Genomic DNA, 23,264 nt, shown 5'->3' on the forward strand with positions numbered 1-23,264 from the left:
GTTTGTCCCCGTTAAACACTAGCTCCCCATTCTCTCCTCCTCCCAGCCCTTGGCCATCTCCATGCGTTTAACTATCTTAGGGATCTCAGGTTAAGTGGAATCATACAGTACTTGTCTTTTTGTGTCTGGCCTATTCCATCTAGTATAGTATTGTCAGGGTTCATTTATGTGGCAGCATGTGTGGGAATTCCGTTTTGAGGCTGAATAACATTCCGCTGTACGGACAGACCACATTCTGCTTATCCATTTGTCTGCTGATGGACACCTGGACTGCTGCGAATGGTGCAGCTATGGACGTGGGTGTATAAATATGTGCTCGAGTTTCTACTTTCAATTATTTTGTGTGTAACTCAGAAGTGGAATTGCTGGGTTATATGGTAATTCTGTGTTTAACTTTTTGAGGAATCACCACCCTGTTTTCCACAGCGGCTGTTCCATTTTAGATTCCCACCAGCAACGGACACGGGTTCCTATTTCCCCATATCCCTGCCAACACTTGTTGTTTTCTGTTTTATTTTGATTTTTTGGATAAAGGCTCTATTCTAATGGGTGTGAAGAGGTATCGTACTGTGGTTTAGATTTAGCAACTAATTTTTAAGAATAAGCTTCCCTGCCGCAGAATAATAAGTATCAATCTGTATTGATCATTAATCATTAAAAGTCTTTATGAACCAAAAGTCCTCCCCCAAAAGTCTTCTCTCCTCTAAAACTGAAAAGGCCATAATTGGCTGTAAGGACATATGGCAGCTGCCCATGAAAAGATGGCAAAAGGCAGGCCTCTTCCAAGATGTCTAGCAGCGATATGTATCTTCACGTCACTCGCCTCGTGACGCAGCGTATGCTGCTGAAGGTTTCCATCAAGTTTGGCCCAAAGGCTTCACAGCCCAATCCTTTTTTCCAACTATAATTAACAGTAACTTAAATTGGCAAATAATTATTTATGATGTTCATATAGTCAAAACAGTTACTAAACTCTTTGAGATATGGTAGCTTGAACAAAATCTCACAAGCGAGAAACCCTGGTCAAGAGTCTGGGTGTAAGGCTGTACAGGCAAAACACGCCTATTTTAAATGCCATTAGGCTTCCATGCAAAGTATAACCTGCATTTCTCAAGTCTATAAAGTATGATAGCTGCTTTGAGGATTTATTTGATCTGATGAAAATCATTCTGACAGATGCTGTTTTGAAGATGCAACATTATTTTCTCTCAGGAAACAGAGAGAGTGAAAACTATCAACCCTGCCTGCCCCGTATCCTCAGGCCTTTCCAGACTTTAAAAAATCACACTTATTTAAATGTAAAGGAACTGCAAGCCAGGCAGAATTAGCCAGGATTAGAATCCAGATAACACTTCCTATACACTAGCAGAAACTGCAGCTTTTTCACACCTAGACTAAGCAGCCACCTGCTGTGCGTGCACGTGGGTCTCTCTTGTCCATCTGGTAAGGACCACATCAAACTCTGAAAAGGACCCTTTGTCCTTAACAAAAGTTCACTATTTCTTATTTTCTAAATTTTCTTAATGAAGAAGATTTACACCGTATTGGCACTCTGTGGAGACTGCAGACCGGCAGGATGAAGTGCCAGAGACGCTCAGTGAGGGAGTAACCCTGCGGAATGCAGATCTCATCAACACTGAGTTTGATGGTCTCATCTTTAAACGAATGTGGAAAGGGCAGAGAAACCCAAATTCATAGTTTTAAAACTTCCCTAAACTCCCATACAGCAACTATTTAACTCAATATATTCAAATTACTGCCATCCCAACACGTAACTCATATAAAAATTGAGAAGACTTAACGTTCGTTTGTGTTCTAAGGCTTTACACCCTCCCTCGCCATCGCGGGGCTCTGACAGCGTGGTTTCTGCGCCAGTTCTGAGAGGGGTAAAGCGACGCGCTCTGTGAGTTAGGGCTGGACAGGAGGTTCCCTACCAGACAGACGGCTGCTGCAATCTACACCTTCATCCTTTTGCAGTCAAGAGCTTGAGGGCCTTCAGTGGGGGCCTCCTGGATGTCTCCCAGGGGCCCGGATTCTGTCTTCTTGCACTTAGTCCAGCGCCCATCTCAAGTCTAACGACTCTTCCAAAGGACAGCCCTTTGATATTTGAAGAAGGTTACCACAAACCCCCAGAACATCCCTTTCCCAGACTCAAAGGCATGATTTCAAATTCCTTCACTCTCTCAGCTATTCTCCCAACTGCATTCCAGTGTGGTTTCTAGAGTTTTGCCTAGAACTGTATGTGACACCCCACATGTACCTACTCAGTCCCCACAGGACACCGATATTGCAATAATACTTTCTCCTGGGCTACAGAGAGCAGGTCAGCCAGAAAATGAATCCAGGTGTCCCAAAAGGACCGACTGTTAATAATCTTCAAACAGGATTGCTACTGATAGGCAACCTGTGGACAAAGTAATTTGTATCTGCTGCCCTGCTCCAGCCTGGCTCACCATAGCTAGTTTTGTGGGGTCCTTACCCTTCTTCCTTTAACCCTGGGGGAGCTTCTGCACTCTTGGAAAAATGCAGTGCCCTTCTTTACCCCAAAATAGGATTCTGTGCAACAGCAAGGGGTCCGATGTGCATCTGACTGGTCAGCCTCTTCCTTCCCAAGCATCCTGGTAGGGATTCGGGTCAGCTTAGTTACCACGCAGTTGCATTCTGGGATGGGGAGAAACATGCACACACACACACACACACACACACACACACACACACACACACAGACCCCTGTGCGCGGAGTAGTAGTGAAACTGGGAATCTGGTCAAGTCTCTGATCCCGCTGAAAGTAATAAAAATGGCAGCAAAGGCATTACTGTAGAGTTGTATGTAACAGAATCATTTTCATGTTAGTTTTGACCGGCGTTTATGGAAGTCTACTCAAGTTATCCTCTGCAAATGCTGTCTCCTCTTCATGTAAATGTACTCTATCAGTGGGAAGTGTGTACACACAAGGCAGGGACACATGGCCTTTAATAAGCCACTGGGGCTCTATTTTCCCTAAAGGACAGAAATGGTCTCAGGTGATAAAAGTTACTGTTTACCAATCACCACTATGTACTATGGACCAGCTGCTGAGTTAGGTGCTCCCCTTAGAAGTGCTGTATCTAACTCTCTTGGTCCTGTGAGGCAGGAGCTGTCCATTTCACAGATTAGAAGGGTAAATCAGAAAGGGCCGGTCATTTGCCTGAGGGTTGCACAGTGATAAGTGCTGGGAACCAGACTTGGAACGAGGGCCGTACAGGGCATGTAATCTTGGCCCCAAGCCCAGTCCCCTCATTTTAAAGGGCTTAGCTGCCTCAAGTTTTAGCTTGTCTTCTGTATATGATTTAGAGACGCAGAGTTTTAAGGTAAGCAATCTAAATGTAACCTGAGAGTCCTTTATTCAACCAGACAGTACAATACATTCAAATCTACCTAAAGATTTACTTTCTGACTTGATAGTGGATTTTTTTTTTTCCTGAAAAATGATCACTTATGTCTCTAGCATTTAACTATCACACAAAGCACTTCCACATAAATCATTCGCTCATCTGAGTTCCTTCGGCAGGCGATGTTCCATTTTATGGAGGAAGAAATGGTGCTTCAGAGAGGCTGGAATCTTGCTTGGGGTCCTGGGGGCAGAGCCCGGGAGAAAGCACAAGGGCTGTGCTCTTCGGTTGGGTTGCTGAGATCTCTACCATCTCAGATGACTCTGTTCCTCAGTCTCGGGAACAAAATGCAGGGGAGGCTTCAAACCATCCAACAGATCCAGAGGCAGCCGACAGGTCCAGAGACGATTCAGAACCACAGAAAGGAGGGACAGTGGCAAATGGACACCATGAGTGTGGGCTCTGGTGTTGGATGATCTGGGTTAAAATCCTGACTCTGCCAGGGACAAGCTGGTGAGCTGGTGTTTGGCTTTTCTGAGGCTTAGTTTCCTTGTCCATAAAACTGGACAGCAACAGACCCTACCTCCTTAGGTGACTGTATACATGTGTACACACACAGACACACACACACACACACACACACACACACACACACACACACACACAGCAGAAAGCAACAGATTCTAAACAGGGTCGAAAGAGAGTTTCAGAATTTGCTTCTGGGCTGCCTGGTGGGCTCCGTGCTTTCCTGAGGAGGGAAGGCAAAGAGACTGCTCTTCCAGGGTAATGACCTTGAGAACTGGGCTGCACCTCGAATCAAACCCTCTGTCAGTGCAGAAGAAAAGGCCCCTGGGCCTCGCCCACTGTGTGCTGATGAAAGGTAGTCACAGTGTGTGCTCAGCACGTGTCTGTGTGCTGATGAAAGGTAGTCACAGTGTGCGCTTAGCACGTGTGTAACAGAGAGGACACGACGCTAGAGCACTGCAGTGGGAGGACGGGGCACCCTCGATCAGCTTCTGCCCGCACAAAGTGACTGGGGCCGGGGGCCCTTCTCATGCACTGATGAAGGGGTGACTTAGGTTGCGGCCCAGCACAGGCGCTCATTGACTGGGAAAAGCAGTCTCTTCGTCCACTCTCCTCAGGAAAGCACGGAGCCTGCAGGGCAGCCTAGAAATAAATTCCAAAACTCTTGTTTTGACTCTGCTTGGAATCTGTAGCTTTGCGCTTCCAGAGTTTATGGAAAATATAGTCCCACCTGGGGTGACTTTTTAAACATTTCCTAGTAAGTCGATGGAAAACAAATCCATTCCTGCATTTTTAGTTCTTGAAATACCTTCTTGGCTTGGTCTTAATTTATTTGGGCTATTAATTTTCTGGACAGCAAAATAATAATTAGCATGGCTGGTGAGCAGAGGGAAACGTCTCACTCGACTGCACCCAGGCATTTCTGGGCAACGTCCTTCTTCAGAGTGTGACAGGTGAAGCCGTCTCCCTCCTTCAGCCTGGCTTCAGCACTGACAACATTCCCACAAGATGGCACTGCTGGTCCTCTCAGCCCGTGAAGGCTCCGGCCAGCTCGGCCACAGCGAGGAGAAATGGAACCTGGCCAGGCACTGCGGGCAAGGGCTGCTGGCACCTGGACACGAGGTGCCCCTTCTCCCCAGGAGTGGCTAATTGTCACATGAGTCCGACCAAAGGTATATAGAACTCAACTCCAGCGCTGCAAACACAATTCTAAACCCGAGAGAAAATAACCTGGAACCTAATTCCTTCTAAATTTGGTATATGAAATTTATAAAATGTTTCAAAAGGGCACAGCCAGAGGTGCTCTTCTAGGGGAGAATACTTGAGTTCGCACTGGTCTAACAGCACCTTCTTTGCAGTGAGGTGGTAGTTTCATATGACTGGAATCAGTGTCTTCAAATCCCTCAGTGAAGAGGCTGCGACAGCAATCTGCCCCTTCCTCAGACCTACTGTTTCCAGGACACTGTGATTTCAGGACAAAACCTCACCCCAACCTGTTCTTCTGGGTCTGGGCCAGGTCTGGGTCTGTGTGGGAAGGATGCTGTCATTTGGGGGTTCTGAAATATTTCTCTCCAGGTAGCATTCCACCCACAGATGGTTGGCTAATTGTTGATCCAGATGTCAAAACTTCACAGAGATTTTTTTTTAGTTAGGAAAGGCTAAAACCCCAAGTTCTGATGTGTCGGGTGAACAGGGCTCATCAGTAGATGACGTGTTCCACACTCTGCATGCAGTGTGAAAGCCACAGACTGGGCGTCTAGTTTAAATAGGCGGGGACCTTCATTTTCCCTCTAGACACAGCTCCAGAAAGCTCCTGTGGGCCCAGCACTCTACCCATCCCAGACCACTTCAGCGTCTGGCGTGTGGCTCCTCCCTCCCTCCTCCTGCTCTTCCTTATTCTACCTCTTTCCCCGGATGCAAAGAAGGGGAAATAATGACAGGAAGTGTTAATTACCCTTCTTACATCTTATGGATTTAATACGTACTGATGGTCCTGCACCACTGAGACTTTCAAAATTTATCACACATACAGAAGCGACCACATCTGAGGGGCACGGCCCAGGCACCGCTTCCTGACAGTGAGGGAGGGAGTAGGGGGTTGGGGGGAGGCCTCAGCCTGGTGTAGAAATCCCAGACATTCTGCTGCCATCTCTACAGGAGTCAGAGGCGATTCAGAACCACAGACAAAAGCAGTGTCATGGCACGTTTGAGGGCTTGGGCTTAGAAAACAGATGGTTCTGGGGTCAAATCTCAGTTCAGATGAGCAGCCTCTCAAAGCCTCAGTGTCCATCTGTAAGATGGGAATGATTCCTACTTTGTAGAATAGGGAGTTTACATAAAATAGTGTATTCACTGTGTTTGGAATAGACATCCACTGACAAGCTCATGTTTAGTGGCGATAAGTAATGAATTAGTTTCCTATGTGAAGACAGTCTAGTCATTGCTTTTTGTCCTCTAAAGCATAACACTTCCTTTCTCTCTCTCTCATTTGTTTCAAGTCTGGGGAATTTCAGAGTTTCTCAGGGCTTCTTTGAAGAATGCCAGTGTGCCCACCTTGAGTTTCCTCACTCCTTTGTTCTAAGCATTGCACGGTGCCATGGGGCAGGGTTTGAGGACATTACTATGAGAAAAGGTTCCCCCAGCACCAAAGAGTGGGAATCCCTGTTCACCTCCACTCCCACCTCCACTCCTGAACAATTCAAACACTATAAAGCAGCAAAAATGGCTGCTTCCTTTACTTAATGAAATGTTCCAGAGAAGATAACTTTTAGGAAGAATGTAAGTTATCGTTAAAGGCAAGGGGCAAATTTTAAAAAAAGTGTGCATGTTTAACTACATGGCAACGTGGAAGATACTGGGGGGAAGCCCGCCTAGGTGTAGCTCCAAAGCTACACCATTGGGAGACCTTGGCTGTAGGTGGGCCACCTCTAAAAACGCTAGATCAGGCGTTGGACACAGTCCTTTGCAGGATTCAGAAAGGCTCCTGGCACCGCCCTAGGAAGTGCCTGCTCACCGTGCTTTATTACATGGTTAGCTCGTTACAACGGAGAGACGCGCAGCTGTCCAGCAGGGCTGAGGACAATTGGTACGATGATTAGTCTGTATAATGATCATCTATGTATTAAAAACTTTACATGTTGCTTGATTTCAGGAAGTAACATTTACCCTAAAAACGGTTCCATCTTTGATTCCGAACACGTCCATGTGTTAGAGTCATTCTTGGGAATTTCAATTATGGGAAGGTGCTGGTGACTGCTTAATGCTGATTAGACAGGTGCTTTAAAAATCACTCTATTAATTGTCTATATTTTGAAATGCAATCTTTAGGCTCAAGGGTCATATGATAAATGGTATAATTTTGGGGAGGTGGGTGTCCATGGTTCAAAGTACAAAGTATGTATTTTAAATAGGATAAAACTATGATGGTTCTAAAAGGGAAAATGATCATGCAGGTAGAAAAAATCCAACGAGACAACTGTCAATGGAATTCCTATTAGAAAGCAGCACACACTAATCCAATACCAGAAAACTCATCTGGTCTGAGTCTACTTCCATCACTGGAAGCACAGGCGGCTGACCTTCAATGGGATCAGCTGTCACTAGGACGTTTTCATGCAGAACCAGCAACAGAATTAGAGAGATGCCAGAGTTAACTTGTAATGAGGATACTTTCCAGCCAGGCATCTCTTAGTCACGGAGCTATGCATCCTGCAAGAGTCAAAGCATGGCCTGGGAGAACCACGCAGAGTGTGGGCTCAAGTCAGGGACACTGCATGATGGAGGAGGGCTTTCTGATTCCTCTGTGGCTGGATTCACCAGGAATTATGTCCTTAATCCACCTTTCCCACACACAGCAAGGGAGGGAGTTGGTGAGCTGAGAGCACAGCTACTCGCCAGCCAGCCAGGCTGACACAGTAAGTGGCCTCAGTGGTCTCTGGATCTGCAAATTCAGCTGCCACCTGATTGGAAATGCTAGCTCTATAAGGCCTCCTAAGACCATACCAAGACTTGGGCCTTTTCCAGACTTAGCAAAAAAAAAAAAAAAAAAAAAAAAAAAAAAAAAAAAGAGAGAGAGAGCAGGGTCAAATAGGCAGAAAACTAAACCCACAACGAATTCTGTTTACTTTTCAAAACCAGCTAGTGAGTTAGGACAACTTACATTCAACCCAACAGCCCTACCTTCACCCACGTTTATAGCAAACACTGCAGAGTATTAGAATAGCATGGGAGCACAGTAGGGCAGGCTGTGGTATAGACCAGCATCAAAGTCCCCTAAAGTTCGGGTTTCGAGAAAATGCACTGTGAGCCACTAATTAGAGTCTTCACTGACTCCCTGATATTGACTATTCATGATGCCCTGATCTCTAGTGACTGGGTCTCTCCCGGGTAAATTAATATTCAGGGCCCTAAGGTTTATTGTGGTTTATTGATTAGTGGTTTCATTCATTTATTCACATACATACTATATATATATACATATGTAGATGTCATTCTATCTATCAGTCAATCATCTATCTGTCAACAAAAGTTCTCTGAAAAAGGAGTTTGGAGGAAAGAGACTTTATGCCAGTGAACAGTTTGCAAACCAGGGAGACACAGCCTCCAATATAAAATGAAGTTATGTTCCAAAGAACAAAGGAAGGCTTGGGTTTTAGAGCAAAAGTTCCTACCCAGGTTCCCAATCAATCAAGTCTGTTAATTCAAATTTAAAAAATGGGGCCAGGCGTGGTGGCTCACACCTGTAATCCCAGCACTTTGGGAGGCCGAGGCGGGCGGATCAGGAGCTCAGGAGATCGAGACCATCCTGGCTAACACGGTGAAACCCGTCTCTACAAAAAATACTAAAAATTAGCCAGGCGTGGTGGCGGGTGCCTGTAGTCCCAGCTACTTGGGAGGCTGAGGCAGGAGAATGGTGTGAACCTGGGAGGCGGAGCTTGCAGTGAGCCGAGATTGTGCTACTGCACTCCAGCCTGGGTGACAGAGGGAGACTTTGTCTCAAAAAAAAAAAAAAAAAAAAAAAAAAAAAAGAGAAGTTTGCTTAGTTCTGATTGGCTGATACAGCTGAGCCCTGGTTGTTTGGTTCAGGTGAGCTCTAAAAGTCCCAAAGATAAAAAAGTGCAGGTTTTGGGGGAAATTCAGAGTACCTATATGACTCCTAGTCAGCAAATGGCCACTTGGCTGTATTTAAAATCTGGACCCAGTGAGCCACTAAGGATCTATATTGGAAGACTGGCCCTTCCAGGTTCACATTTGTTCACATCTACCTACCTACCTACCTACCTACTTACCTGTCTGTCTGTCTATGGTGTTTATAAGTATCAAGCATGCCTGAAAATAAGGAAGCATTTGCACAATCTCTAGAGCATTTCCTACTTTTCCTGCCAGTCCAGTTGCTAGAGGGACATAAGAGCTTGTCTCTGCTTCTTATCACTGTCACCTTCTTCCTCCTCTCCACTAACAGGCATTTGGTGTTCACAAGCTGTATAGGACGCTGGGTTAGGGACTGAGGTGAAGATTGGTCCCAGAGGGCTCCCTAAATAGCAAGAGGCCATCAGGCCACACCTGTGAGGTTTCCCAGAAGCTAATGCAAAAGCAGGTCACCATGGGTTTCTGGAAACGTGGGCTGTCTCTGTTTTGATGTGGCCAGTCTACGTGGCAACCACATGAAAACTAAGTATGTCCTTATCGACAGGAAGGACTTCCACAAGACTGATCCTCATCAGGGATGAGAACTCCCCCACAGCTGTTCCTGAGGACAGATAGGGAACCACAGAATCTCTGTGAACTTGGCGAATGAGCCTTTCCAGAGAGGAATGAAAGGGCAGGGGCAAGAAGTAAGGGGAATGTCCAGTGTGTGCTGCACTAGGCCCCAGGCCCACAGCTCTCACTCCCACCTGCTTCTCCCAAAGGTTCCCTAGTGGGGGGGTCCTCTACCTTGAGGCAGCTTCCTTTGCTTTCCATGGGGCAGCCAGATAACATGCTTTACCACCAGCAAATCTCACCAGTGAAGACATCTATATGCCTTGTTATTTACAAAGTGAGGCGGCAGATGCTGGATGATGGACAGAGCAAGCTGCGACCTGGAGAACTCCTCTCCGAGCTGAGATGCACCTGGAGGGCATGGCCTCCAGCAGGAAAAGGGTAACCAGAATGGAGCTCTGGGTGGGCCCCTCCACGGGCAGGATGTGACATGCTTCTAGGGAGCATTAGGGCTCAATGGAAACTTTCCACTAAGACGTCAGAGGGGAACTGATTCGTAGTGTATAATCCTCACTTTGAGGTGGTATGCATGAGTAGACACCTACATGGCAGCCTTCCTTCCTCCACATGGCTGGGCAGGTAAGTCCACCCATCTGACTTCTGAGACCCACTAGAGAAGTGACAGAAAGTGCAAGAACAACACAAGCGCATTTCAGGAGAACTGCCACCACCATCTCTAAGGACAGCCCTGCAAATGTTAATGAATTAGAATGCAAACTAAGGTTGGGGCCAAAGGAGGAACTGGAGGCTCTTTGTTCTCCTTTTCACACCTGCTGGGACCTGTAGGAAGGTGAGTCTTATTAGGGATGGAAGAAGGGAAGGACGTTTCCAGTTGAGGCACAGGTTCTGGGGGGAGCTCTCACTGGCACTGTGGAGCCCCAGGGGCTGCGTGGATGTGTGGGGCATGGCAGTCAGCATGCATGGATCTGTGCTCACCACCACTGTGCCTGGGCGCTTCTATCAGGTAAAATATTCACTGAGCAACCACCCAGTGCTAGGTGCTGGAGACCTAGGAGCGACCACCCAGATGGGGCCAGCCCTGCTGGGGTATGAGGGTGCTGGGCTCTCTGCAGCATTACAGGACTCAAGGCTGACTTGAACTGCTTTGCAAACTAATCCAGGGCCCTTGTTTCTCTGGGTCACGTGCTATAGGTAAGATGGCCCTACGGTTTTACATTTTGTTATCTCAAACCAGAACACACTGGCTGACCAGCACAAGAGAGAATGTGTGAAACCAGACCTTTCCCAGAAAAGCTGGGCCATGTGGCCCCTGCTCTGAGTAGCCGGGTGTGAAATGCCTGTGTCTGTGCTGTTCCATGCATCTGATGAACAAGCTGTCACCTTAGAAACCAGAGGGAAGAAGCCCACATAGAGGTGAACACCCAGGAGGCTAACCATGGCATCTGGCTGGGGCATGTGGGTACTTGGTCAAGACCTGAAGCAACTGTTGGCTATGAGGGTTTATTTCCCAAGGAAACAAAAAATGCAGTGTTTAAAGTGAGATACATGCATAAAGCACCAGAGAAGTCATCTGCCTCTGTGTTGCTTGTTTAATAAAGGCAGGTGAAGATGGAACGGGAGCACTCACTCAGAACACTGATTTAAAAGAAGTCAGCTGTATCACAGAGAATGCAAGTCAAAGAGGAGTTCTTTTCAAGCTCAAGATGCAATCTGCTGCTTTTCCTCAGCATTTGCCTCAATAAGGAACCAATTTGAATATTTTTAAACCCAGCATCTTTATGGTTCAGTAACAGGGCTGACAGTGAGCCCTAAAATGGTTTTCAAGGATATAAGTACAAACACACTGTGCACTGTAGTTTCCAATAATGATTGCAATGTCAGATGACATTGTATTTGTCTTCTATCATTTTCTTAAAATAAATAAATAAATAAAAAGGTGGGGTGGGGCGGTGCAACCAATCCCCTGCCATCTCCTCTCTGACCAGTAGAGGGAGAATGAACTTCATTCAGGGCAGCAAATTAGGCCTCAAGTTATCCCTAGGATGGTGGTTATATCCCTGATTCCCCAGGACAGTCTGGGTTCAGGCATCTGTCCTGGTGTCATTACTAGTAGTGCTTTCTCTCACTGTCAAAGCATGTCAGACTAAATATGCTGCATAGTCACTCCAAGCTGAGACACGGAATTCTGGTATGATCCTGAACTTTTCTGGGGCTCTTAAGTTTCATTTTTCATGGAAGAAATGCTCGGATTGCCTGTGTTTGGTTCCACCTTGATACTTGAGCCAGCTGATAAACAGCAATTTCAAGGCTGGCTCATGTTCTCTTTCCATCACTTTCCTGCCCCTCCAAGGGCAGGACTTATACTTTCCCAGCTGTGTTTCCACAAGAACTTCCCACTTATCACAACACGGCTTTAAGCTTCTGCACGCATGACTCCCCTTCAAGGTCAAGGACCATGGTGGAATTTGTTGTGTGCCCAGCGCCTGGCACATGGTCTGGTGCACACACATACTCGACAAATGCTCTGAGCACCAAATGACATCACCGGTCAGTGACCCTCAGCTTAGCCCAAGTTTGTGGTCGTGGCCAGGCAGTGAATGAACCAGGGTGCTTAGCTGGGACTGTTTGTTGCTCATTTCTTAGGAATAAGTAACTCTCATGCCCTGCTTGCCTCAAAGGCTTGCAAAAGAGCGATTAGAGATAGTGGATTTATTTTTGTGACCTGACAATCTGGCTGCGCTGGATCTGCTGGCTATGGGGTGATATCTGGAGTCCCCAGGCAAACGGGCTCTTCCTCCAGCTTTTGCCAGACTGACCTGGAAGATTAGCTTTTCTCCCTCTTTAGAGGGAGCTCAGGCTAACAGGTACTTCAGATCTTTTCAAGTCAAACTTGAGAATGGTGATAGAACCATGAGTTGAAGCTTAAATGACAAAAACAGTAAGCTAGAGGCAGTACAGAAAAGAGGAATGGGGTGTAATCAAAGACACATTCACGAGCCTGAATTAACAAATTTAACGGGAAAAAGCCCATCTACCTTCTTTACGGCAACTCCTGGCAGCTGCCAACAACAGCTGGATGCCTTGGCAGGACTCTTGCCTAAACCAGAGAAAGACTAAGGATCAAAGGTAGCTCATCTTGTAAAGAAAAGATGTCTTTTTAATAAAGTGCGATGCCACTCATGACCAAAAATACCCATGCAAAAGGGACAGTAACATGCAGACAGATGTGCACCCTTACCCTGAGCAGAGACCATCTGGCATGCCTTGCCTCCTCAGCCAGAGTCTCAAATGCCTGAAGGATCTGGGTCTTAAGCTTTCAACTTTTGTCTCCTTACCTAAGGCTACCCCACAATTTCTGGGTTTAGTCATCGGCAAGTGAGTGTTGGCAAACAGCCAGTTTCTGTTGATTTCCCCTTATCACCAAGCACCTGGGAGCAGGAGCCAGCTGCAGGCTCTGTGAGGAATGACTCACTCTGGGCAGCAGGACACACCTTACAAAGCAAGGGTGCTCCCAAGATAGGGAGCTTACTTGTTGGGACACAGAAAGATGTTTTTCCCTTTAGAAACAATATGGATGATGCAAACAATACGGTCCCTAAACTGTCTCAGAAGACACGCGATCCAAGCGTAGGCTGTGAAACGCTAGCGTGCTAGCCTTGGGGCTGAGAGCTGGGCCTGGCTGGCTGTGGGCTTCTACAGAGTAGCTGCAGCCCTGTGCAGAGGCAGGGGGCTGTCACCCACTCCCGTGTGGGCAGGTCTGTTTGCTGCGTGCTTTAAGTGCTTTAAGGTTTGGAACAACTGTGTAGAGCTCTATTTTAGTATTCCGGAAGCACCACTGAGGAAGTAGTCCAGTGAAGTTAGCTCTAAAAAAACTCTTTTCTCTAACAATTAAAAGAAATATACCAAAGGATCCATAAGGGATGAATAAATTATTAAACTATTAAGAAGTTGCTATAAATATGCAGTGTTAATTCAATAATTCATAACAGACTGGTATAACAAGATTTTTTAAGGCTCATAAAATACTACTGGCTTTGGCGGTAGCTAGTGTCCTGGGGTGCATGCCAATTGCTTCTGTACACAGCAGCCTGGGTGTGGGGGGCACAGGGAGCCTCCCCTGGCTGGTTGCCCACCCAGGGACCCCCGTAGAGGAGAGCACAGGGCCTCGATGGGGGGATGTGCCTTCACTGCCTCTCCAGCCTGGCGGGGGCCAGGCACTGGCTTGTCTCTGTAGCTTCACAACAAATGCAGCAGTGGTGAGGATGGGGAGAATTCACAGCACCACGCTGTGACCGAGAGCAGCATCCCGAGGGCTGGGCAACCTCTTGCCTGAACCTGGGAACAGGAGGTCCTGCCTGTCAAATACCAGGCCAGCCTGGTGACCTTCATCTCCACAGGTGCCTTTGTACCCTAGTTTCCTTCATAGTCCCCGATCTCTTCTACCTGGAGCCCTTGGGGCTACATAGATTTCAGAATTGGGGATTTTTTAAGTTTTATAAAGGTAACATGTCATAAAAATCATATATAGTGAACAGCTCTAGAGGGACTTGGGCAGCACCCCATATTCAAATCCATTCATTTTTCTACAGCAAAATGTATGAATATTACACTAAGTAGGATTTAGGGACCATAAAGAGCCTCACATCAGTTCAACTTTTGCCACCATGGGTTTCAGTGTGAAAACATGAAGCCCTCTGCAGTTTTCCGAGGGCTCTGGAATGTGTATTCGCTTGCCCTGGAGACATGGGCACTTTTCGCTCACCACTTCCTATGCGTCTCTGTGCTGTCACCCAGTCTGCTGCCAAGAAAGGGAAATGGATTAGAAACAGATAAGACAGTAAAACTGTCAGGAGGTAAAAAGATTACTCCTGGATTACATGGAGATGCCACGGTCAGCTCTCTACACTTATCTGTATAGAGTAAAATTGAATTCATCCAATTAAGTGAAACCCTTGGCAAAGCAGAACAGAACACATGCAATCAGGGAATTTCCCCCAAATTGTATCTTGGCCTTTTCTGGGTCAACAGAACTGAGCACCAACACCTGTCTTCTGTTTGTGCGGCCTTTCGCTGATTTCAGAGCCCACTGCCTGTGGTCCCTCAGTCTTTCCTGTGCAGTGTATAGGGCCAGGAGCCCACAAGCATCACTGATCTCCTTTTCATACAGGTGAGGAAGCAGCTTAGAGGCAGACAGTCCCTGTGGTCATGGAAATGGGAGGAAGTGGAGCCAGGATAAGCACCTGGGTCCTCAAATTCTCTGGCAAGCTCTGGTCTTCCTACACCTGTCAGATGCACAACCTCAGAATTGTGGCCCAAAATACATTCTGCCTGGCTCTCGTCCTGCAATGCAATTTGAGTAACCTGTGGTCAACTAAATTCTGGAAGCACTACTTCCTGCATCCTCCTCTGAGAGACTAAAATGCCCCTTAGTGTACTGGGGCTCTGAGCCATCTTAAGGAAACCAGATTAACTTCATTTCACCCATTTCCTGAGTGTGTTTGAATAAGGAAGCCTTTTGGGCAGAACTTCCATTAGCATCAACCCACTGTGGCCCACACTACAGAGGGCTGTGAGACAAGTATTAAAGGCAGAGTTTAAATTGTGTTCCATATTTTATGTAGAGGTAAAGATGGCTTACACATTTTGGAAAGAGTTTTACCTCAGAGGCTAAAGAGGGGCCACAGTGATCTAGCGGAGGCCCCGGGCTAGGGAATCCATTTCTCCATCCTCTTTTTCTCCACCACTGGGCCATGTGCTATTTGGTCACTGGAAGGAAAGTCTGTGTGGCGGAAGCCTGGGCTCTCTCCACTGCTGTGTGAGGACAAGGCTGTACCTTTGGCCCCAGCCTTTCAGTTGCCTTGTCATTTGTGATGAAACAGAAGCAGTTCCACACAGCATGTCCCCACGGTATGTACTATCTGGGCAAAACCTGTTAGACAACGGGCATTTTTCATGGAGAAAGGAGAACTCAGCTTTGGTCTAAGAGGCTCTCTGTCCTCCTGCAGTTTTCTTTTCCTACTCAGTGTCATCTTTCACGGGGAGAGAAGCAGATTTAAACGTAAGGTGCTGTCACACCTTTGAGTGCTGATTTTCTTTTTTTATGATTTGATATATCTATGTGTTGGGAAATTCCAGAAATTATGAAATCCTTGGTTAGGTGGGTGTGCTGGACCAAGCGTGCTTGGTGAGACATTAGTTCCATGAGCCGTACAAAAGTGACATTCCTTTGGGGATTTATGGCCCTGAATCATGTAAGAGCCCGAGAAACAAAGCATGTCTCGAACATGCATCATTTCAGGTAGATGAGAAAGAAGCCACAGTCACCTCAACCCTCTGGACTGCAGAGAGCTCAGCTCACATCAGCATTTGCATCCAACAGCACAACATGGAGAGCAGCACACAACAAAAACAGGCAGAAGTGTCTTCATAAACACATTTTGCCCACATATTCTGTATTAACCAGAGCCATCCACTTACAGGGTGTTAGGATTACTTTTAGTTCCAGGTGCTTGACTATAAAATGACGGAGACACATCAAGTACTAATGAACATACTACTAATAATAGCTAGTATTTCTTTCTGACTCTGGGCCCAGAACTATTCTATATACTGGAGACACATTAACTCATGTAATCTTCACAACAGTCAGCTTAGGTAAGTATTATTAATAATCACCGTTTACAGATAAGGACACCTGCACAGAGAGGTTGAATAACTTGCCTAAGGTTACACAGTGAGTAAGAGGAGAAGCTAGGAACCAAACTCACAAGTGTGACACCAAAGCCTGGACTCCTAACTGCAGCTGATGCTTTCAAATCCAAACCTCAAATGCATTAACGCCTTATATGGCTTGGGCACAATCTTGAGAATTTATTCAAATGTTACCTGGTTTGTCAGAAAATCAGAGACAGACTTGTTAAGATAAACTCACTTTCCTAATCAGTGACGAGGTAACTGAGAAACATTTTACCTGGAAGAATTTCTTGTCTCTTGTTTATGAGACAAAAATGATGATGGGATTTGATAAGGACATGCTTGTACTAACCTAAAAACAGTATCCGAATTTAACACATTAAATTGTACCTAATGAAGAGGCCAACAGATGTGTGCACCTGATCCTATGCTGTAGGTGGGAGCATTGCCTTGGAGAAAAGGGCTTAGCATTCCAGAAAAGCCCAGAAAAACCTGATGCACAAGGCATGCTTCAGGTCCACCTTCATGAACAACACGAACCTCCTGTGTCCTCCCGTAATTAGGTAACCTGGTCACGTGCTTCCTCCTTTCTTGATCTGAATTCCCACAACTATAAGAGGGAAGGATGGCAGGCTAAGTTAAAAACCCACACGGAGAAGTCAGAGGGGACTGGCTTTAAAGGGAAGCCATGGGTCTGTCCCCAAGTCAGTCGGTCAGTTTGCAATGTCTGAGGAGGCTGGGGCTCAATGTCAAATGAATAATGAAAAATCAGCTGGGCATTTACATTTAAGCCAAGTGCTATGAAGGGGAAGGCCAAGGTGCTAGAGGAGCATAGGGCAGGGGTTTACACTGGTTTGGGGGGCCAGCAAGATTTCAGCTGATATCTGAAAGGTGTAGCTTAGTCAGCTGAGCAAGTGTTGAGAGGCAGACACATGGGTGGGCTTGGGAATGGGAGAACTGCCCAAGGGTGGATTCTGCCTTTTCTCAACAGCAGCACAAACTTGAGTAATTTAAAGACTCATATTGAAAATCCCTTAACAATGCGGCCCCAGCACTCAGCTGAGGACAGGAAAGCTGGTGGTGTGATACATGGGTGACATGGTACATAAACTATGTGGTGAACAGGCAGTGTGATGTGCAGGTGGTGTGATGCACGGGTGCTGTGATGCATGGGTGGTGTGATTTGCAATCAGTGCACGGACAGTGGTGCACAGGTGGTGTGATGCACAGGTGGTGTGATGCATGGTTGTGATGCATGGGTGGTGTGATTTGTGAGCAGTGTGGTGCACAGGTGGTGTGATGCATGGGTGGTGTGGTGTGATGCATGGGTGGTGTGGTGTGATGCATGGGTGGTGTGGTGTGATGCATGGGTGGTGTGGTGTGATGCATGGGTGGTGTGGTGTGATGCATGGGTGGTGTGGTGTGATGCATGGGTGGTGTGGTGTGATGCATGGGTGGTGTGGTGTGTGGGTGGTATGGCACACAGATGGTGTGGCGTAGAAATCACATGACGCACAGGTGCTGTGGTGCAAGGGTGGTGTGATGGATAGGTGGTACTGGATGAGCACTGGCTCTGCTCATCATCCAGTTCTCTTTTAGATTAAATTCTCCATGAATCACCTTAATTTGGTGCCTCACCCCATGCTGTCACTACCTCCAAGTGGCTCTATTCTTATTTAGGCTTGAAATTCTTAAGAGTTAGATGCTACACTGAAGAGTTGAATCATCCTTTAATATTAAGTACAAAGGAATTCCATGGGCAATACGAACTTGAGCATTGTTACAACTCCAGGCATATATACCAACAGGCAGATTATAAGGGGCATATGCTGTCAGAGCAGAGAAATAACTTGGGAGAATATAAACTCAAATGATCACTTTGAGGACAAAACTTTTAAAACCAAATTATTAATTCTTCTCTACTCTGTAATTGCTTAAAAGATTTTCTATCAAATGGCTTTCCTACAGTTTCAGCATCACCAGCAATAAAAACCTGGATCATTTTACAGTGTGACGCAGTGGGCACAAGTGCACACGCACACATACAGAGATACACACATACACAGAGACAGACACATAGACACACACATATACACACAGATACACACATACACAGACACATATGCACACACAGACACACATAAACATGCAGACACACACAGACACGCACACATGCATACGCATACACACGTATCAGACACACACATATCAGACACACACACACACATCTCCCTAAACAAACAATTCTGCCCCTTGTATCCTGGGATGCACTAATATTTTCTGCATGGTCCCAGCCCTGCTGATCTCCATCCACTAAACCGACTTCACGACCCACCAGCGGGCTATAGCATACAGTGTGAGAAGCACGGCGCCTCTGAAACCATGTCCATGTCATTAATGACAACAGTTTCCACGCTTTCACTTTTCTCTGTCATCGTAAGCAATGGGGGAGAGTCCTTGTGCGGTTGTGCAGGTGGACTCCTATGCTGCAGGCCCATATAGGAATGGGTTTGGGGTCAGCAGATAAGGCTCTGGACGCTGCGAAACGTTCTCAGCACCTCTAACTAGGGTGCGAGAGCACAGGAGCACAGCTGCGCCTGTTGTCAGGTGAGTGATTTTTCTGACAGAGTAAAACCTTATTTCGTTGGATTTCACTAATTTGAAGTTCATGTTCATTGGGTCAAAGGTTATAGGCAACGTAAACAAGATAGTAGAAAGAATATTAAAACCAAAAGACCCTAAATCTACAAATAATTGATACGTTCATTAGAAGTAATCCTCCCTTGTGCTTTCAGTCACATCTCCTCTACGAGGAACTCACTTGGCACCTCTGGAATAGACAAGTGTATGCTATGGCTTGATCATGAAAGTAACACCACCACATTTCTTTATAAATATTTAATAACCTGGATTTTTAAAAAGCACATCTGACTACCATTCACTATAATTAACACAAATAGCTGAAGTTCTACCGTATGAGGTACGCGTTATAAATGTTTTTAGGTTTGCTATTCAGGACGTGTACATGCATTCCTATAAAAACCCAGGCGAGTTACTGGGGAAAGATGAATAAAAGTCTGACTATGTGATGCTGCAGCTGTGGCGCTCACACAGTGTGACTACTGCGTGGTGTGGTGTGCCAGACCCAAACGCAGGACACTCCCAGAGGAACGAGATAGGTAAGGGAGCCCAGTACATCAATCCCACCACTGGGCAGAGCTTGGAAGGGATTTTCAAATCCAACCTCATTGCTCGGGTGTGTTCAAAACATCCCACCACACTGCCCAGAGTGTTGCCTCCTGGTCAGATGGGTTTGGCAAATGGTTAAACAGGGCTGTGTGGCTTTCTCCGAGGCATGGTCTCCAGGCCAGGTCACAAGCTAAGGTGCATAATGAATTTCCAGGAGAGAATCCTAGAGGTTGCTTGCCTCCGACCACACAACAGGAAGCCAAGGAGCAGGCCTGGAACTCTGCTGCACAGCAGGGTTCCCACCCTCCACGAGGGCATTAAAATGTGGGCAACGGACCAGAGGCTGACACCCACCTGTAACATGTCCCAGGGTATACCCCCAAAGGGAAGAGTGGTGAGCGCTGTAGCCCCTCTTGTATTCTTTAGGGCAATGGTTCCGAGTGGAGTCCTGGGACCCAGGGCATCGGCATGGATTCACCTGGGACTGGTCAGAACGCACATTTCTATACATGACATAAGCCTTCCTCAAACACAGGGGCCCAGCGATCTGTGTGTGACCAGCCTCAGGTGATGCTGGCGCTGCTCAAGGCTGACTGCCAGGCTCTGTGATGAGGGAGCAGTGCCCACATAAAGAGGCTGCCTGGGAGTTTCCCTCACCTCCACCTTCAGAAACAAATCAGGGAAAAATCACTTCCTCAGCAAATGACCCCTCCCCTTCCCTGGGCTCCAAAACAATCCAGCCCCAAAGCCTCAGGGAGAGGTGGCTAGGGCCCTTCTGAGGGCCTGCTCTTGGCAAGGGGCCATACGGAAGCCTTCACAGCCTCAATCGCACCAAATCCCCTGAAAAGTCCTGTAAACGGGTATCACAGGCCCATCTCCAACATGAGAAGCTGAGACTCAGGGAGTCGCAGTTATCGGACCCAAAACACAGAACGGCCCTGGCAGAGGCAGGTTTAGCTCCTGTTCTCCGTGTTCACCCCACTGCACTGAGAGGCCTCCTGGGAAATGTGTCCACAGCCCCAACACAGATAGAAAAATGAGGGGGCCACAGAAGCCTTTCATGGGGCTTAGGGCCCACAGAGCGCTCTGAGCGAGGCCCCAACACAGATAGAACCATGAGGGGGCGACAGAAGCCTTTCATGGGGCTTAGGGCCACAGAGCGCCCTGAGTGAGGTCAGGAGGCCTCTGGCATCGAGCCTCGAAGGGTGGTGGGATGATGGGTGTGCTCTGGAGGGTGCAGAGGAAGGGATGGGGGTCCACACCGATGGAGGGGCTGGTGGGAAGCACAGCGCCTGGGAAGGTGGCCGGAGAAGGTTCCCTGATGGCAGAACGTGCCCTGGCTTCTGTGGGTGACAGAGCAAGCAGGCTGGGAGCGTCCTTCAGCCCTGCACCTGTGCCTGAGTCCCAATCACCGGGTGTTAAGGGACACTGTGGAGTCAGTGAGAAGCAGGTACAAAAGGGAGGGGCAAATGGAATTGTTTGGGGCAACTGAGGGATCTTGGGCTTCTGCATCAAGCTGCCCAGTTACACCACCAAGCTGAGCCGGGAAAGTGGTGAGGGCTCAGAGGTTGTCCGCGGAGGCACGGTGTGAGAAACTGTGGCTGAAATGAATTTACCTCGGAGCGTATTGTGTGAGGACAGAAGGGACCAAGAGAAAAGGCAGTGTAGCTAATAAATAACAACTGAGGTCTTTAATTAAATATCAGTGAATCTAAGACTTGAACTCTTTAAACATCTGAAGTTGTCAACATGAAATAAATCTGGCCAGGGGGTCCACACTTCCATGTTTTGAAATGAAGGGAGAGAAAAGGGTTTTGCTCTTCTGTACACAGCAAGGGGAAGGTCGGTATGAGCAGACCCTGGGATCAGCAGGGCCAAGAGTAGTGCGTGGCTCCCAGTTGCGGCTGAAATCTACCCACCTGGGGTGGCCTGGAGCTTTTACCTTCATCAGAATTTCATTCGAACTTTGCCCTGATGCCAAGCGATCCATGTCTGCATTCACCCTCTATGAAGGCCAGCCTCGGACAGGGTGGAACTAGAGACAAAGGTGGTCTCTCATGACCCTGGTCTGAGGAAGGATTCTCCTTATGACTGCCCCCACACTGGTCCTCTGAGGACACACGCGCACCTGCCTCCTCCAGCGTTTATGCTCTGTGAGAGTGATGACTTCTACGCTCTCTTACTCTATTGGCATTAAAAATCCTCCGAACTCTGACAGCACTTCCTCTATTTCCTGGAGTCGGTGCTTCTCACCACCCCGCCCTCCAACTGTCTATCCCCATCTTCCTGATGAGACCTCAGCCACCTCACTCTGGGTGGGACGTCTGTTTACTCTTTCTCACACAGAGCTCTGAATAGAGCCTCAAGAATTGCTGATTCACTGACTTCATTAAACCCAAGTTTGGGACTCAAGAGTAAGTTAGTTTTTCAATGAAAAATGACGTGTGTCTAGCATTTGCAAGCACTGCGTGGGTACAAAGTAATATACTACACAATCCTTCCTTAAAAACAGGACCAGGCAGGGCAGGAAAGACTTGAGGCAAGCAACCACTATGTGCCAAGTGAGAGGCTGTTCTGGCTGAGTTTCACCCCTGTCCTTCCCAGCAACATATTCATACGTTGAAGTCCTAACTCCCAGAATCTCTGAGTATGACTCTTCTTGGGGACAGGGCCTTTAAAGAGGTGATTAAGTTAAAATGAGGTCATTAGGGTGGACCCTCACCCAGTATGACTGGTGTCCCTATAAGGGGAGAGCAGGACACAGACAGGCCCAGAGGGAAGACCATTTGAGGACACAGGGAGAAGACGGCCATCTACAAGCCAACGAAAGAGGCCTCAGAAGGAACCAACCCTGCTGACACCTTGGTCTTGGACTTCCCACCTCCAGAACTGGAGACAGCAAACTTATGCTGCTTCATCCACCCAGTCTGTGGCACTTTGTTAAGGCAACACTAGCAAACGAACGCAGTGACACACACAGCATGTGCAGAAAGAATTCAGATGGGAGAAGCTCCTGTGGGCTGGGGTCATAACGGAAGGCTTTGAAAAAGCCACTTCAGTGGGGCCTGGAAGGACTGGTGCAATTCAGGGTATGGGGGGATTGGGAGACCCCTCCACATAGGAAGGGCAGCAGAGGTGTGGAGGAGGACTGAGGACTGAGTGTATTCTGCTGAGTAGATTTTGGCCTCTGAGGTCCTGATTCATGGAAAAGGTAGGCAGTGATGTCTATGAGGAGGGCTGGATGGGGTGGGGGAGACTGGGCAGGGTCTTAAGTGACAGGTTACAAAGGGCAGGAGCCCATAAGAACAACATGGCACAGGGGAGAGAGTTCTGATTAGCCTTGAAGTTGGCGGGAATGCCCTTAGCTTCTCAGGGCTACTGTTATTCAATTGCAGAATGACGATGTTGAACTCTTTCAGTGGTTATCAACTTCTTCCATAGCAGTAGATCCTGTTTTAAAACATCAAATCTGAATGAACCTCAAGATATCAAATGGATCTAGGTGGGGCTCCTATTGAAGTGGGGGAGGCAGAAGCCTGAGGTGGACTCCAAGGCATCTACTCATTAGTGCAGGCCTCCATATGACACAAGCACCCATGAACCAGGCTGAGGGAAAACCAGTCAACCAGCCGACCAACTAGCCAACCAATTTGCCTTACATCTTCATCTCCGTTGACATCTGACTGGTATTTAGCATGCCTTCTCAGGGTGAACTCTGCAGGCAACCTTCCCAAGCCAAAGGCTCCATAATTGATTCCTAGGGAG

General features: G+C 47.3%; 1 protein-coding gene across 3 annotated transcripts in view; it reads right to left on the minus strand.

Annotated features, from left to right (window-relative positions):
- Nucleotides 1–23,264, minus strand: part of DAP (death associated protein) — a 76,906-nt gene that overhangs the window by 10,610 nt on the left and 43,032 nt on the right. Inside the window, exon 3 of one of the 3 annotated variants that reach the window (XM_045393548.3) lies at nucleotides 2,480–2,618. The exons of the other annotated variants lie outside the window; for them this stretch is intronic. Coding sequence (XP_045249483.1) covers nucleotides 2,480–2,618 — 139 coding nt within the window. The remainder of the gene's footprint in view (nucleotides 1–2,479; nucleotides 2,619–23,264) is intronic. 3 annotated transcript variants of the gene reach the window in all.

The sequence above is a fragment of the Macaca fascicularis genome, chromosome 6 (genome assembly GCF_037993035.2).
Source record: "Macaca fascicularis isolate 582-1 chromosome 6, T2T-MFA8v1.1".
In the NCBI taxonomy this organism is placed as follows: Eukaryota; Metazoa; Chordata; class Mammalia; order Primates; family Cercopithecidae; genus Macaca; species Macaca fascicularis.